The 18,466-nt window shown below is 38.6% G+C and overlaps 1 protein-coding gene across 20 annotated transcripts in view; it reads right to left on the bottom strand.

Annotated features, from left to right (window-relative positions):
* The window catches only part of KCNMA1 (potassium calcium-activated channel subfamily M alpha 1), a 771,897-nt gene that overhangs the window by 150,339 nt on the left and 603,092 nt on the right, over positions 1–18,466 (bottom strand). For 11 of the 20 annotated variants that reach the window (XM_056113556.1, XM_056113555.1, XM_056113550.1 and 8 more), the window contains exons 16-17: positions 10,888–10,956; positions 1,921–2,007 (exon numbers count right to left, since the gene is read on the bottom strand). In XM_056113556.1, the coding sequence (XP_055969531.1) occupies positions 1,921–2,007; positions 10,888–10,956 (156 nt within the window). Of the gene's footprint in view, positions 1–1,920; positions 2,008–8,590; positions 8,603–10,887; positions 10,957–18,466 lie in introns of all 20 variants that reach the window. The other 9 variants (XM_056113548.1, XM_056113547.1, XM_056113564.1 and 6 more) reach the window with 1 other exon arrangement.

The raw sequence follows: 18,466 nt of genomic DNA on the forward strand, positions 1-18,466 counted from the left end.
AACTTGTTTTGTTTCATTCAAGTCTCCAATGTCCTTTCTATGGTTTTCTGCAGTCTTCATCTGTTTGAAATCCCTTAACTGACAGCATTTGCTCTGACACATCACACACCACAGAAAATTACAGGCTGGTGTTGTAGCTGATTGTGTCAGCATGTATTTGTGAATACCATAAAGCACTGAAATGAGACACATTGCACTCCCTAATATAGGAGGCAATTTGTTTTTTGGACTGCCTGGCATTTGTGACATTCATTAGTGAGAGATGCAATAGGAAATAGAATTACACAAATGGGAGCTTCATGTTATATTTGCTATCTGGGAGGCGCCTGTGATCTATGGTGTTGCAGGGCTCCAAGTCTCTGGTAGGTGGAGCTGAGATATTTCTCCATCCTTTGTGTCTCTCAGTCTGGGCATTAGAATACAGCCTTCTCTTTCAGTGGAGCAGGGATGGGGTTAAGTCCTAATCACCCACACTTTCCACCTTTGGGTGAACCCAGTTCTCAAGAAACTACTGAAGAATAGTGAGGCTCCATGAACTGGGTAAAGGGATTTTCCTCTCCTGCATCTGAATAATGGCAACCCATGTCCAATTTGCAGAGGCAAATTAATGCCATTAGAGAGCTCAGCTTTAAGAAAGCTGTTTTTTGCTTTTTTATTTAAGTTTCCATTCTATATTATTTTTAATTAATTTAAAGTTCTTATTACTGATATGGTCAGTTTGCAAGAATGGATGAGGAATGAGAAAATATACAGATGAGTTGCCAGATACCATGATCTCTGCTCAGAATGTCCGGCTTATCTCTTGGCAAATAATGGAGAGTAGTCTCCAGAAACTGGGCTTCCTAGTTTTAAACCCTATTTCACTACTTCGTTAGCAGTGTGACTTTCGGATTTTCATGAACCAACGAGGGTCTCAGTTTCCTCATTTGAAAAATGGGGATAACTCTAGTAATGCTACCTATCTCACAAAGTTACTAAGAGGATTAAATGAGTTTTCATTACTTTGCACCTGGTGCCTTGAGCAGTCTGGCATAGATAACATTCCACATAAGACTTCACTAGAATGATGAAATACTAGTTTTAGAAAAGTAAAGACCATTATTAAGTCACACTTTGCCACCAGCTTGTATGTTATGTGTGTCTGGTAATCTCAGTTTTACAAAGAGAGAATCAAAGCCTGAGCGTTTTTAGAAGACTTACCCTACAAAGTTTCTTTGAAGAGTAGAAGGAAAGAATGCAGAACTAGCATAAGCCTGGCTTTGAGTAAAACTCATTAAAGACAATAGAGTGGTATAAATAATTACAGCCCTTCCCAATTAATAATTTATTTAAGATAGTTTATACAACATTTTAAAGTGACCTGTTTGACCATTTGAGTCACATTGTTTTTTGCTAGTAAATCTTTCCCAGCTCATAGGGTAGAATAAAAATAAAGGAACCTTGCAATATTACACAATGTTCATCAAGCTATTTCCCAAGCTGTATAAATGGGTTTAGGGATGACAATAAATTTTTGTAAAACATCGAGGCCAATGAAATACTAGAAATCACCTTCAGTGGCTAAAGAATTTAGCCAACAACTTCAACCACTTATTGATAGGAACACAAATAGAAAGAGAATCAATTTAGTATTTCACCTGAAATGAATCCAAACCTTTAAGAGTTCAGTTGGCAACTAAAGTGGAAAAAATGATTAGTAAATATACTCAGATAATATAACTCAAGGAGGCTGAGACCAGAAGTGAGTTATCCTTTGTGACTTTAGTGTAAGCAACTTTTATCTTCAACTCTCTGGAACTCAGTGCTCTTCTTTGGAAAATGAAGGACCAAATATTGAATCCTACTAGCTCTAAAATATTCTTATAATGTTTAAAAGATGTAGAACTGGGCCAGAAAATAAAGGCAGGTTAAAAGACTTACCTTTTAACTTCTTTGGCATCACTTGCGATGAAAAATCCTAAAGTACCTTCTTGGATCTTAAGATGATTTCCAGGATTAATTAATATACTGCTCAGTGAACAAAAAGAAGGAGAAGAAAAAGATATATTTGTGAGATCATTATACAAATAAAATCTTGAAAACTATATAGCATACTGTTAATTTTATAGGGGCCCCACAAGTCTAATGCTTTCCCAATATTTTTTTCTAGAGTCAGATATTCACTATCCTACACATTTAATTGAATAATGCCATCATAAAACTTTACTGAGTAATTTCTAGGAGTAATTTCAGGGATAGCATTCTCCTATTTGTGGTAATTGGAGGAAGTTTTAGAACAGGGTTTATAAAATAAAGCTGCCATCATGGGCTTACTAACTTGAAGCAAAGTTCCTAACAATGCATCCCTTTTAAAACTAGGATTGATGGCCAATGTTGAGTTGTTTTGGTCTAGCAGAGCTATCACTACACAAATTTTCCATTACATGACGGAGCATTAATGGGACCCCTATATGCATACATAAACATACATATACATAACAGACCACATATTACTGCAGGGAATGGTACAAGACACCTATAACCAGTGCAGAAGCAAACAGAACATCTGCATGACATTGATAAGGACTTGGAAGTAAGTAGGTTCCATGTGCAGCCTCTATCAAAAAAAGGTCCCCAAACCCCCAAAACTTTATTACCCAAACAGTGAAAGGGAGAAATGCCAGAAGTTGGAAATGCTTAATGATTCCAATCCACTGTTTAGCAATATGTATGGTGGTGTTTAAATAGGTATGTCTCTAGCACTTACTGATTGAAGCAAGCTGTAATTAGAAAACAAATGCAAGTTGCCCCTAAAATAACTTTCCCTTCTGGGAAGTATGTAATATACACTGTCTTATTTCAAAGTGGAATAAATAGATTAGCTGACCAAGTTGTGTTTGGACTGACAGAAGAGATAAATGTATCCTAATATAATAATTGGATGAAACAAGCAAGTTTAATTTTCTGTAGATCAAAAGCAGAATACAAGAATGTCTCCCACAGAGATTAAGATGAGGCTTTAGACTTAATGGACATGGAATTTAGAGACTCTAAATGCAGCAATAGATACAACAGAGGTGTTCTTTGATCTGAAAAGCTGGTGTTTAAGGTAATAGATGTTTGGAATTAGGCTACAGGAAATGCTCCAGCATCTAAAACAATAAAAATGAAGAATGGTAATTAACATGTAATTGTGTTTTATGGTAAAACCATTCCATAAAAAGTGACGGGTCTGTAGTAATACAGAAAGATTCCAGGGTAACTTTTATTTTGTAAGGAGAACTTACAGTATGTCATCACTGCAAAGTGATTGTGTGTGGCCACCAAAGCACCTACTAAGTACCATAACCTGACAGAAGTAAGCCATTGTTTCCTTTCAGTAAGCTGTGCCATTAGTGCTGTTATTACTAAATAGTAAAGACTTTTCTGCCCTGACACCTCAGGCAACAATGGTATTCCTCAGAGGAAGTGGCAAAGTGCTCTGAGGCACAGCTGATGACGAGCAGTGCTGTGTTAGAGGCACCTGCTAATCATTCTTCCACCAACTCTTTGCTTTGTCTTAAAAGTCCCATGGCACCCTGTGATAATGACAGGGAAAGGATCATGATTTATAGAGTTCAGGTCAGCGTCCTCAACCTTTTTGTTGTTATTGTTCACCTTGGACCAGCACCTGTCCTGCATCCAGACCCACAGACTAGCAATCATAAACAAGGTGGCATACTAGTCATCTTCAACCTTTCCATACTTATGGACTGGCACTGGGTTTAGAAAGTCATAATTCTGGATTTGCACACCCTCTTACCCTCTCTCCTCCAAAGTTGTTCTTACAGCACCCTGAGATGGGGTACAAATCTCAGTATTGTGACTGACCATGAATAAGCTGCTAAAACTTATTTTATCACCACCAAGTTGAGGAGGATGGTGATTAAGTCTTTCTTCAGAAGACTCAGTGAGATAATGCACAGGAGTCTCAATGCTTATTGATCATTGTTACTTATTACAATAAAGTAGGTCAAAGCTTATTTTATTTTCAAATTTTCTTTGAATGGCTTCATAGAATGGAGTATAGAACCTCTTGCCAGACACTCTGCCCATAAGGAAATGAAGTTACATGGTGAAGAGCGGGACACTCCAGAATAATGCAGTAGGATAGTGTGAACATTTGTGTGTGTTTCTGTAGTCTTAAAGAAGTCGATTCCTTAACACTGGAAAAGTCTACATTTTGATATGTATTCATACAAGAGAGTAAAAAAAGCTTCTGAGTGAAGAAAAAAATCCCATCATGATTTCAACAATGTAATTCAAAAGGAAAAATTTGACACTCATCAATGTCTGGGTGACATATATGCACAAAACAAGCCTCATGCGGAACTCAGCTTCCCTTTTTCACATTATGTGCTTCATTAACTGCACTCCCATGATCCAAGCACACTGTGGCACGGGGAAGACGGTGATAGCAAGGCTCCTATCAGTGCAAAGTTTCTTTTCCTCTTTTCTCTATCATCAGTGAATAAGAATTGGCCTACCGTGAGGAATGAGGATTGTCATTCCAAAGACTGCAGGCTGAGATCATTTATTACAGCCTTCAAGCTTACTTTAGTCAAGCTATCATGCATGGTGCAGAGGAAAGATTTGGGACACCAACATAAGGCAGATTTGTGTTTGAATTTTAGGATCCATGGCAATGCTGATTAGGTAGGCAGGTGCATGTGTCAGGTCTCATGAGCTCAGATCGTGACCTTGGACATGTGGGTATAGCAGAGCCTCATTTTCCTTATCTATACAATGGGGAGAATATCAGTAGTGTATAGTGCTGCAGGAATTCAAGCAAGTACTATGTGCTGAGTGACTGCATAAGGTCCTTTTCACTGCATACAACCATATCACTACAAATAATACCAAGCTACTGCAACTGTAAGATGGATGACTCTCATGACTCTTCCCTCCTTTCAGGTAGGAAGCAAAAAGGACCCCAGCTCCCAAAAATAATGAAAGAAAGAAATTTGTTTGTAAAATTAGGAATCTGGTAGATACGCCCATGGCCCTGAATCCAAGGCACCCTGGCATATTCTGTCTTCTGTGAAAAAATATGAAGTTTCTTAAAGGAAATATATTACTTTTTAATATTTTAGATACCAAGTATTTCCATATTCAAAAATAGAAAGTTTCAATAAAGTGCTAATCTTTCTACTTTTGACAAATAAATAATATAAGGATGCCAGACAGAGGTAACATTACTTGTTCCTGCAAAGTGCCAACTACCCTTAGAATCTGTGACTGACCGATTAATGGGAATGTGCAAATCTTTCCAAAGATCTTTGATCTCTTCAAAGAGTATTCTATGTTAAGTTTGTTAAGTTTTTATGACTGCCAAAAGCCTCCCTCTGCATCACTGTAAATCAATCTCTGGCTCCAACTTTGTCTAATTCACTACCTTATCAGATAGAAACTTTGAGATGTGTCATGTGATGAATCAAGAAAATCCCAAAGGTGGTGGAGGGGGGGTGGAAGCTCATATATCAATTAGCAGAATTCCAACAGGGACATGTTCTTGGCAGGCGTGAGCTTTCCTTCATCTCAAGGAACCTATAAATTATCTGCTTTCTCTTCAAATTCTGCAAAAACATTCTGTGACAACTGGAGACACAGTGCAGTGAGGACCTTTCCCCAAGGATAACTGTTTCCCCCACTGTTGCTCTCATATTTTATTTGTATCTAGACTTACTCTTTGATTATTTGCCCAATCATGAAAAGAAAACAGGCATTTTCTGTATAGAATCTACATTTTAGGGGGGGAAAGTGAAAAAATAAGATTATGCCTTATTTGTGTAAGTTTCTCATCCCACAAGCTGAGAGCTGCAAATGTTGTATGGACTTCTCAACTATTTGTTGAATGAGAAAAATGTTAATTCATTCGTCTCAGTACCAAAGGTGTTCTTTTTTCCTAAGAATAAGAAGGGTAGTGACAGCAGTTCATAAAAAAAGGCTGAAATTCTGATCATTTAGCTATACCAAAGGAGTCTACACCTCCTAGGTACTGGCAAGCAAACCATCAATCTCTCAGAAGTCTTACATTTACAACAAAACATGACATGGTATGCATAGCCTATAGTAAGAGAAAGTAGAACAGTTAAGTATAAGCAAGGATGTGAAGCAATTGATCTCAACATTGCTCCCACCCTTAGATTGGAATTATATGTCCCTAAGAATTAAGAACCTTCCTGTGAACCTGACTAGAAGGACTCAGCACAGCCCAGAGCTGTTTCTATCTGGTAGCTGAAGCAGAAGAGCTCTAGGTCTCAAGCTATGTAACATTTTGTTGTGTGTAAATTATTGAATATTTGATCAGGTTGAGGATCTGTGCCTTGATGAGAGAAATGGAAATATTTTCTCTTTCTCCACCTCTTATGAACAACGAGTGGAAAACATCTTTCTTCATCTTCACATACTTTACTTGTTTGTCGTTTGGGCAGATAATCTACAATCTGTAGTTGAACAAAAATTTTCAAGGAAATTATTTTTTATCTATCATGGATCAATATAACATTGATGTATCATTTTCCTCCCCTTCCCCCAAATTTTGGTAGGTTGAATGTACCATTCCCTAAGCAATTACAAAAATATCACTCAAAAGAGAATATACTTTGTACTTGATAACATGGTAATTATATCTGTGTCTAGCAAGCTAATGGGACTCTATTAACTAGAACAAGGCAATAAGAACCATCATTGGTGCTTCACGAAGGTTTCAATTTGTGCCCAGATGAATTACATCACTGGGGAGTAGCCTCTTTGACTACAAGAGATCATGTACCATTGTAAGGTGGTAGGACTTGAAGCCAATTATTTCCCCTGCCAGGAAATACTAGCTCACTGCAGTTTATGGGCTGTACTAGGGCATGGCCTACCAAAACATTGAGTCTCAAATATTATTATGGAATTTTCCTTTTTCTGCACTATTAAAAATATATGTTGTTCTGAGTCCCACACAACTAGACACACACACTTTTCTTATAGAATATTTGTAGAAGACACACTTGTGTTTTCCATGCTTCAGTATGCTTGAGCCGAATTTACTTACACAGAGACATCATAAATAAGATTGCTCCCAGCTTGTCAGACTTACATGACTGCCACTAAAATACACCAATGATATCTATTGGGACTTGATTTTTGTCAAACTAGTCAGTAATTTTATAAATAGTATTTTAAAATATATTTTACCCATAAGAAAAATAAAAGTTACATGGAATGGGAAATGTATTATTTATTCTGGGAATTATTTGGGAAAGACAATACTGAATATTTGGTTCTGGGAGCAATCCATTTTTCTTTCCAGTACACTTTAGGACAATTCATGCCTACATCACAACATGCCTTCACCACAAGAAAAAAGAATCAAAGACCCAAAGCAAATAGCAGAGGTGCAACCACTGTGACCATTGAAGATGCAAAGTGTTGCAGTAACTTCTCGCAGTTGGATCATATCAATAATGCCAAACTGACAGGAAGCCACCTCTATTTTCACACATCTACTCAAGAAATCACATAAGAATCTGACTTTTGAAAATGTTCCAGATACACACACACACACACACACACACACAATTACAAACACAAACAGGTGACAGTGATTGTAGCTATGGAGAAAAAACAAGTCTTGAGAAAATGAATAAGTAGGCATCTCAAGAGCATGTTTTCAACAATACACTGTTGGAGAACACATTACTGAAAAACTACACTAGAAATATTAACCCCCAAATCAAAAAATGACATTGATGATGATGTAGTCATGCTTCATGCAACACAAAACAGCAGCAAGACAAAGTGAGATCATATGGTGAAAGTAGAGGCACTTCATATTAAGAAATATGCCCAAATATGCACAAAAGAAAAATATGGCCATGAGTTTGTCTCAATAAACAGTACTTATTCCATAAACCAAATGTGATCATCTGTCAATTTCGTGGGGATACTCTTTATTGAGTACTGCCCGATGGGTGAAATATGCATATTACTGTCAGCAAGGTATGTGGATGGAAGAAGAGTTAAACATAAGGGCTTGGTCTCTGTTTTGTGGATAAAAGGACATGAATTCTGCTCTACAGGCTGGAAACTAGACACAGAGGAGTTCACTGGGAATGTGGATGTGGCATGTAGACAAATGGCACCACAGAGTCTGGTGGACACCAAGACACAGCAGGACAGGACAAAACAGACACCACGGGTTGGAGAGACGCATCCTCCTTTTCAACTTTAATATCATTTGTTCCCAGCATTGGTGCCATGACTCAAAATAGGGTCGTGCCTTTTGCTTTTTGTAAGTTTCCTGCAAAGAAGTTAGTGCGTCATTCAAAAGAATTAACAAATCAAACAAGAAAAGCAATATGCTAATTTCAACTGGTATGTACTCTAGTGGGAAAGGGCACTGTATATAAAATATACATAGATATACTAGACAAGGGAATGAGATTATATATAATATACATATATCCATATATATGTATATATTATCTCTATCTTCCTGAATTCTTGGCAAGTGGTTAGTCCTGTCGTTAGAAGTGAAGATAGATAGTGGATATTGGGAGGAAAGTTAGCGAAGAATGCATACCGCTTTCGGCTTCTGCAAAACGACAAGAAAAGAATTTAAAATCAAACAATTTGATAATAAATTGATTGACACAAGAAGGAAAGAAGGCATAAAAACCTTTGTTTCAAATTTGAAGGATGCATGTGAAAACAAGGTTTTCCAGCAAAGCATGAAAACACTACCATGAGATAAAACAATAACAGAGGTAGTTAAACAAGTTGGAGGCAAGGGGGGTGGAAAGGAGAAGCAGAATTCTATGAAGTTTAACATCTGGTCACGTGGAAAATGTGAAAGTAAAAGAAAAAGGGGACTTTGTTTTAATGAAGGTAAAATTCTAAGTTGTTATCAAGGAAGTGTCAAAAACTGGATTCATTTAAACATGGAGATCTCTTGCTACCCCCTGTGTTTTCTCAGAGGCATGATCCACATTCCTTCAAACACAATTTTTTTTCCACAAGAACCAATGTGCTTCCACACTGAGACCAAGCCACAGTTGAGTGTTAAAGCTGGCAGCTGCACATAGAAAGCCAAAACATAGCCAAACAAGTTTCTTTACTTTTTCTTTAAAAAGACTACCTATGTCTATAAATATGCCTTCATTGAAAATATTTTATTTTTGTAAATTAATTGGAGGGTTCATTAAAGAAAAATATTTGTCCTAGAGGAGAGCTCTGTACTCGTTTCCTAAGAATGGAGGTAGGGGGTCCGTGGTAAACCATTTACAGTCCTTTCTCTCCATTCCTGGGATCAGAAATGCAGCAGGCGGGAGGTAAGGAGTCAAGGTTCATGATGCCATCTCTCCCATAAAATTATTCTCAAATGGTCAAGAAACATGATTCAGCTCAGCCACATCTTGACACATTTTTGAAGATAAGCACAGATGTAAAAACTACAGCAAACGTTGATTTACACATAGGTTTACTGACTTGGCAACACGAAGAATATCATTGCAAATACTCCAGATACACATCTTCCCCAACACAGGTCCAGGTGAGTAGTGGCAACAACATAGACAAGAAACAATTCCAAGAACAGCCACAGCAAAGAGTCAGCACTCAGGTAATTTGTGGGGTTTTTTTTTGACATATAATATTCTTCACTGTGCCAACACAGAAAATAAAAAATATGTCTCTATGTACATATTTGGTTTTGACTATAGCCATATTCTATGTGTTCATCAAATCTACCAATTCTTTCTTCCTTTTGGCCGATTTGGCTTTTCAAAATAGCTTAATAATCAATCAGGTTGATTTTGTGAGCAATCTGATCTTGGTTATAGTCATGGTTAGTGGAGAACATTGGACTGACTTTCTTCCAATCCACAGGGGCATTTTGTTTGTTTTGTTCTTTGGTCAGAAAGACACATATTGTGCATTTAGAATTCTGGCCTCACTGAATCATATATCCAGATAAAGAAAGCCCCTCACAAGATGACAGTGGAACTCTCTAGTCTTCCCCTGTGATCTGTTCTGTTATTCAGGCATCTGCTGGGGGTATAGATCTACTCTACACTTGGGAGTCTGCAGAAAGATTTGCTTCCCGTAGCGAGAGCAAATCCTGCATGCCATCTCAGAGGACAAAAGCCCAAGCATTTCCAATGAGTTATCTTTCTCCAAATCTACTGATAAAAATCGGGGAGCAAAAATCATCCTACTTCATCTGTGAAATACATTGGACTTCACCACCAAAATTTCCAGGTCCTTTTACTCTTGTGATGCTTCTTTATTCCAGCATGAACATATATTGACTAGGGTGTTATCTATTTCAACCAGACCCATTCTTTCATCAGTCTGATTTTCACATAATTAAGTACAAAATAAATAAATAAAGAGAGCTTCTGCCTGTGAGCCCTGTTCTCCTGGCTTATTTGAATGAAACTGATACTCTGCCACCTGGATTTTGTTTGCACTGAGAGAAGCACATATGGTACACAATAGGCTGCATGTAATTTGGCTATCAAGAGAGCGAGTATCTCCCATCACAGTTCTGCCCTATGCCTGCTTGAAGGAGGCCAGAATCAACCTGATTTTTGCTCATAGCAATTAGAGAAGGCTTTTAGGTCTACCCAAGTTTTATGCTTAGAGAATGAAAAGTGCAAGCTGGCATAATTGGTGGAGATCTGCATGTCTCAGCCCTTTCCCCTGGACAAACTCTGAATTCCCAAGAGTGCATCTGGGACAGATGGGCAGGGTCTGGTTAAGCAAGCCTTGACATATGCTGAAGTCAGAAAGGTGTGGCACCAAGCAAATAATGTGTAAGAAAGAAGAGGACTGACCGTTCCCAGAGATGATTCTCTGGATCAGTCGCGACAAACTTACCGACTCTCACGGTTGGCGGACTTATACTCAATGGCTATCATTAAGAGCTTGAGCTTCACAAAACACAGCCTGCAGTGAGATGGAGAAATCAACCAGTCAGTGCTGCAGAATGACCAGAACTGCAACAAACATTGGCTATCTCCCAATGCAACCAAAGACCAAAGAGCCTCATTTCCCCCCTACACACACACACACACACACACACACACACACACACACACACACACACGTCTGATGCCTTATAAGTGATATGATACTGAATGCTTAAAGTTCATATTGCACTCATGTCTGGTCGTCTACACACAATTCCCAAACGGGGATCTGTGCCCTGGGATTTACGCTAAGCTAGATTCTTAGTTACTCCATTGGGTAGCAAAATGTTGACTACAGTGAGAGGGAAGTATTTGAAGCAGCTGGTCCTGTTATTGGATTACATTTTGGTCCTTTGTACAAATGGCTCATACTGTTGTTCTGAACAGACCCTTGTGCACTCAGAATGATGGTAATAATCTTTAGTCTGGGTGTAAGTGCCCTGCATGTGACAATGGCACTGTCACTGCATGCGCGTTCCAAACTCTCTCACCTCATCTGCCCAGAGCTCTTACCCACAGCCCATTCTGCACTGAGGCCGGTCCTGGCTCAGGTCTAAGCCTTTGCACAGTCATTCCATCTCATTAGAATGCTTTTTCCCTTCCTCCACCACATACTTTCAAGTTAAATCTGCTTTCCATGTGGGTCTTCTTCACCTACTGACCCCACCCTCCTGGTTCTCTTTCATTACCAGAACTCTACCTCATTTGCAAGCACACTGGTATTATCCCATTCTTGGTCCATTTTATACTGGCTGTGCTTACTTCCAAATGTTCTTTGTGTCTGAACTTTGTCTCCTCAAGCAGCTTAAATCCGTTAACCATTCTGGACTAGACTGGACTTCCTACACTGCTATACATGTAACCTCTGATACAGGGAAGCTCAAAAAACACATAATTTGCATCTCCTAGGGCTCAATACTAAAAGATGAACCAATAAAATTGCACACAGGTGTCCAAGTTAGTTTTATTTATGCAGAATAAAATATTTAAGTAAACCTTAATATTCAAAAATAAGATCATGGTTAAACCAAGAGTGTATAATATAGTATTATGCAGCACTAAATATGAGTTTTCAAAGACTATTTCAAGGCATAAGATCAATAATAGTATATCGATATCAATATGATGCATTTAGATGAAAATACACTACAAAATATTATATCCTGTACACAAAAATTCACATATACAAAATAGTTACCTAAATTTTATATTACAGGTTTCTACAATAAGCATTATCACAGAATTTATAGAAGGTTTGAAAAATAGAACATTAGCTAGCTGATTGGGTGATAAGTTGATGGTTACTCAGCTCCAGCACTGTGAAAGGAAGAAGGTTCTAAACTTTCTCAGTGGTCTCAGTTAATCTCAATATACCTATGAAGGAGGTAATGATACTCATGGTTCAAACTTTTGTTGACTTTGCTATTTTTACAGGTGATGAAATTAAGGCCTAGAAATCCCAGCCAGTACACCTGGAAGTGTATACAACATTTACTTATTCCTTATTGTATGTTGGGACAGAGAGGCACTAAATAATGTAAAAGTGAATACATAACTGTTTTCCAGGTGATGACAAGTACTAAATAGAAAGTAGAAGACCCTAAAATGACAGAGTCATGAGGAAAAGTCTGTCATCTATACTGGCCCAAGGGTATGATTCTGAATAGGTGATGCTAGAGCACAGAGCATTTGAACAGAAAAGAGGCAGGCAATTAAGAGAATCTGGGGAAGGAGCCTTCTAGAAAGTGGGCATAGCTGGAGTGGAGGCTGTGAGGTAGAATAGAGCATAGGTGTTAAGGGTCACAACAAGGACTATGGAGACAGCTGCTTAGCTGGCCAGGTGATGATGATTGGTCAAGGATTTAGGCAGAAGTAAGATCATGAAAACTTCGCCGGTCATAGGTAGAAGTCTGCAGCTTGTTCAAAGTAGAATGGAGGTTTTAAATAGAAACTCATAATCAGTTGTGCTAGTCATGTGAATCTGCTGCTAACAGGTAAACTGCTGGTCTCATGTTTTCTGGTGGGAATGATATCAATTGCTCATTACTGCATGTGAGTTCATGGTTCCCTAAATATTACTTTTTAACAAATAGTCTGATTTCAAAGGACCACTTGCATCCCGGCATATTTGGGCTCTCGGTGATTTGCAGGCTTACTGATTCCTGCCAGCAGACTCTAATGACCTGGTCTTTGTGCTGATTATGCAGTTTACTAAAACACCAACCCATGTATCCAATACAGCTGGAAAAATGCCTTTCTTAATTTATGTCTTATAGTGTACTGCTAACATGCACCCTTTATAGAGCTGTTACTTGTGGAACTTAAATTGTCTAAAATATCAGATAGTTGATGCAATATTTGTTGAACCAAATCACCAGATTAAGTAACTAATTCCAAATGTAGAGAGCAGTAAGTGCCAAAAACTCAAGGAAAGGGCTGGCCATAATTTAATAGGGATCATAAAAGAGCAAATTTTCTGATATCCAATGAACAACAAATGTTCTTATTTGGGATTATGGTGGTTCAAGGGATCAAGAATCTTAACTGCTTAAATGGATCTGATCCCACCAATGAGAAGAAAAAATGGTTCAGAAAATATGTATCCCTAGATTCTAACTTACTCTTTACCAATTAGGTAGGTATAAAAAAAGGAAAATAAAAGTAAATTCTACAGAAAGTGTCCTTGAACACATTTCTGAATTAAGCAGGGAGTGGGCCAGCAAACTGAGTCATCCTTCATTATTTTCAAATCCATGCCTATCAACAATGATACACTGCCTCGTACTGAGCCAGAGAGAAAGTACAGTGGGCAAGGTGTTTTCCCTGCATGCAGCTGACCTGGGTTCTGTCCCTAGCACCCCATAATGTCACCTGAGCCCACCAGGAGTTTCTCTGAGACACAGGAAGAAGTCAGTCCTGAACACTGCTTGATATAGCCAGAAAACCAAAACCACATCAACCAAACAACAAAAAAAATCACTACCCTATAGATGTTTTACCTTTTATAATTTTATTTTTAAATTTTAGTTTATTCTTTTTAATTTATAATGCTATTAATAGTATTAAAACCAATGGATTATCAGGGATATAATTCCAACACCACACCCATTACAGTGTACCCATCTCCCTCCCCAAAGGACACCAACCCCCTCTTTCTCAAGCCCTTCAACTTCATTGTGTTGATCAATTCCCCTATTATGTTCCCTTTGGATGTTTGTTGCTATTTTGCCATGTATTTTTAAACCCCACTTATGGGGGAAGAGGGAGAGAGAGAGATTCTTTCTTTTAAATAGGGTCACTCCCACAGGTGTGCAGTGCAGCAGTATAGACTTAATAGTTCAGTACTCTCTGGTGCCAAGTGCCAACAGGGCTATTCCCACCAGAGCTCTGAGGGGGTCATTGTAGTGCCTAAAACCAAATTCTGAGTAATATCTCGATACCTAGAAGTGTCTGAAGAAGTACTTTCCTTGTCAAATGAGACCCTAGTCTCTACCCAAATGAACAGAGAGAGAAACAGTGATATAAACAAACTGATAAACTAACCACACACTTTTGGCAATTCGAAATGGGCCAACCCTTTCCTGCTTATCTAGCTGACAGGTGGAGATTCGAAGAGAAGACCTAGTGGCTGGCCAAATGACCTTGGAATGAAAATGCCCAGAGTAGAAATCAAGCCTCAGTGCAGGGTGCTGCACAGAAGTTGCTTGTAAAAGTGGAGGGAAAGGAGTGATGGCCACGAGCCTAAACTGCAGACACGTTCTGTTAGTTCAATCTGGTGTTATTTAAAAACTAAAATTAGACTCTGACAGGTGATTTCATATAAAAACTAGCTTTACAGATTTCCTTGGAAAACCAGCATGTTCACATTAGAAACACACATTCCGTATGCCTAAAGGGACTGGTGCTTCGATGTACGGGACTTGCTCGTGTGGGTAGAATGTGTCATCTCCAACAAGCCATAATCCCAACCACTCCTGTTATCTCAGACCTACCCACTCTTCATTCTTTGTTGCCAACTGCTTGCTCCCTAAGGCAGTGAAGTGTATAATCATCTTCTGTGGGTGTATTCAAAATATACATCTGAATTATAAACAAAATACACTGGAAACAGAACTGAAGAAACAGTCTTGCCTTATTTATTCTATTGATGAGATTTTTCTAGAGAGTTGTTCAGGGTGTTGGGCTTAATGATACAGCAAAGATGCAGTCTCTGATGAAGATTCTCTGAGGAAGAACAATTCAAAAGGAATAAACAGGCACCTGGAGTGTGTATGATGTATATGGAGTGTGCAGGATATGGTAAACAGTTGTGTACTCAACTCTCTAGCATCTAGACTGAGATTCTTCAGGATAAGACACATATACTTTGACTCCCTGGCATTCAGCAGAGTGCGAAGAGGAAGCCTTCAATGGGTGCTTTTTTTCTTTTGGGGTCACTCCTGGCGATGCTCAGGGGATACTTCTGGCTTTGCACTCAAGAATTATTTCTGGCAGTTTTGGGAGATTACATGGGATGCTGGGGAGAGAACCCAGGTTGGCTGCATGCAAGACAAATGGCCTACTCACCACACTATTGCTCCAACTACTCAATGGGTGTTTATTAAATAAATGTATGGATAAATGGGGGAAGCAGAGTCTCATGAGTTGCAGGAATAAATAATATAGTGAACTAAGAAAGCCTACATTAGCAGAGAAGATATAAGAGAGAGATCTGAATCATTAAACAGATTCTGCATTTATCTGGTAGAAGCAGGGAGATTGGGAAAGAGGAATATAGCTAGAAATAATACCAGTGATTTACCCTGAGAATTTAGTTTTTGCCTTCAATCCACTAGGTCAAAATGTAAGTATAATTCTAAGTAATGTGGTCCTGGACAGATCCCTCTATAAGAGTTTCAATCCCAAGAATATGACTTGAGGTCCTCAAAATGATCCCTAAGATAAAATATTTACTGGCTTCATCAAATACCACTTTCAAAGATAAAGAAAACAGAGTTTGGTTTATCTATTTTTATCATTTTTATGTCTTTACTAAACCTATTATTGATGGGTTTACTTTACTAAGTCTATATATCAATGTATATATAATTTGAATGAAATGAGAAAGGATACATAGGATGAGTCAGGGCCATGGTTTTCAACTGCCAATTCATGGGTGTAAAAGGCTGAAAATCACTGGTCTTACACATCGAGTTTAGAACAATGATTTTCAACCACCAGTCTCTAGGCCAAAGCTGGTTCCCAGGTGTGAAACTGCTGGAAACCTTTGAGGTATAATAAAGAAGAAACCCCCTCAATAATGTGTAAACAGGATAAAAGTCAGCTACTCATTAGCAAGAATTTAAATCTTGGTTTCTAAAATAAAATGTCCTAATATGGCCAATCAGGAAGTTGTCACTGGTGGCAAAGATAATTACAAAGCAATAGAAATGACTTTTCCAAGAAAAAAAAAAGAAGCCTCTTGTCATAATGAAAGGTCTTAAACCAGTAATCTGCAACACAACTGTTGGAATAACAAGTTAGATTGCTTTCTTAATAATTATAAAGTAGAGGTCTACCAGATTTGACAATGACATTGATAAAACTTTTTTTTACTGCAAACATCATCTATTATCTATAGTTGTTTCAGCCCAGATGTTCCTGAACAAAGGCTCTTAAGAATTAAGAGTCCAACTGTTTCTACCTACCCAGAGGGAAAGAAATTGTTCTTGCCATTAAATCAGCCCTCTTGACTGGAAAGATTGCTTGGTGGTGTGTATTAAGCACCAAAATCTGTCAGAGTTGGCATACTCCAGTGTTCTCAGGAAGAGTGTGCAAAGCTTGGGGCTGCTGAAGATGACCCTCTCCCCACGTGAAGTAGGCGAATACAGAAGAGACAGAGCTCATAGTACCCTTCAAACCAGCCTCACCCTACAGCACCAACCTTTCTCAGGTATCCAGAGAGACCTCAGGATCAAGCTGAAGCAGATAATCAGAGTAGATGCACATATAAATAGTGTGTTCTGGGAAACAAGATCTTTAGGATCTAGGGCTGGAATAAAAACGATTCTCATTTGGGAGCTTTGATTTAAAATGACAGGCTCTTGAAATGGAAACATCTAGTTACAGAAAATTTGAAACAGCGGGATTTGTAAGACTCAGCACCAAGAAAATGAAAGTGATTTAAAATGCTCATGGAAATGCTCAAATTCCATTTCCCAATAGCTTTGATAGAGGAAGGGTAGGGAAGGCATTAAAGTCCCCCAACTCAAATGCATACAAACACACAATTGCTCCTTTAGCACAACTAAGACATTTGAAATCTAAAATGACTACATTCTTTGAGGCAAACAATGAACATTTGCTTAAGTGATTAAGGACAGTTCTAGAAAATTTTTCTGGTTTGTGGATGGCCTCACAAGCAGTGCTTATGAGGTCTGGGGGTGCTTTACCAGTGATTCTTGGCCAACCAGGCTTGGTTCAGCAAGGTTGCAAGGATGCAATACTACTCAGGTCCTGTGATATCAGGCATTAACCAAGTCATTCTGGCAGTGTTTGGAGGCTCCCAAGTGGCACCTTGTGATGCTCAAGGGACCAGATAGGGCCAGGATTTGTACCTGGGCCAGGCGCATTCTAGGAATGCACCCTAGTCACTGTATTACTATATATCGACTTGGAAAACTTTGATCTTATTACTAATCAGAATATAAAATACGGGAAAATGTTGTATGTTAACTGTGTGCACCCAACATGACATCAATTCCCTAGAATTTAATGTCATCTCTACTGGAGAGCCTCCTTGCACCCCCCTGTAGAGAATTCTAGACTCTCAGGACACTGTCACTGTCACTGTCATCCCATTGTTCATCGATTTGCTTGAGTTGGCCCAGTAACATTGTGAGACTTCTTACTGTATTTGGCATATCGAATACATCATGGGTAGCTTGCCAGGCTTTGCCATGCGGGCAAGATACTCTCGATAGCCTGCCTGGCTCTCTGAAAGGGGCGGAGGAATTGAACTCAGGTTGGCCATGCTATCCACTTGCAAGGAAAATGCCTTACCCATTGTGCTATTGCTCCAGTCTCTCAGGAAGGGGGTTAATAGAATTTGGAGTCACTTATTTATTCACTAGCACATTAAGTATTGGGGGCCATGTTCTTGTCCCTGTGGTAGAAATAATCATAAATATTGTATTTCTGAATCCATGTAAGTCCGGTCCTAATAATTGTCTGGATAGGCCAGTTCTATGGGGAATAAGACTTTCTAAATTTGAGATTTGAAAGTCTCTCTAAAAATTCTTTTAAAATGCTCATTTATTTAGCCTGCCTAAGTAAATATATATCAACAGGTTCTGCTTGTTATTTACTACTCAAAAAAGAATTGTGGCTGTCTAGTCCTAAAAACTAGCCATGTCAAGGAACTCAAATAGATTGTAGTTTTCATTGGGTATAAAGCACAGATTTTTGTGGGTGGTCTTAACTGTTTAATTTCCCTCAAGGGGCTTCAC

This window comes from Sorex fumeus, unplaced genomic scaffold (assembly GCF_029834395.1).
Source record: "Sorex fumeus unplaced genomic scaffold, SorFum_2.1 ptg000020l, whole genome shotgun sequence".
Classification (NCBI taxonomy): Eukaryota; Metazoa; Chordata; class Mammalia; order Eulipotyphla; family Soricidae; genus Sorex; species Sorex fumeus.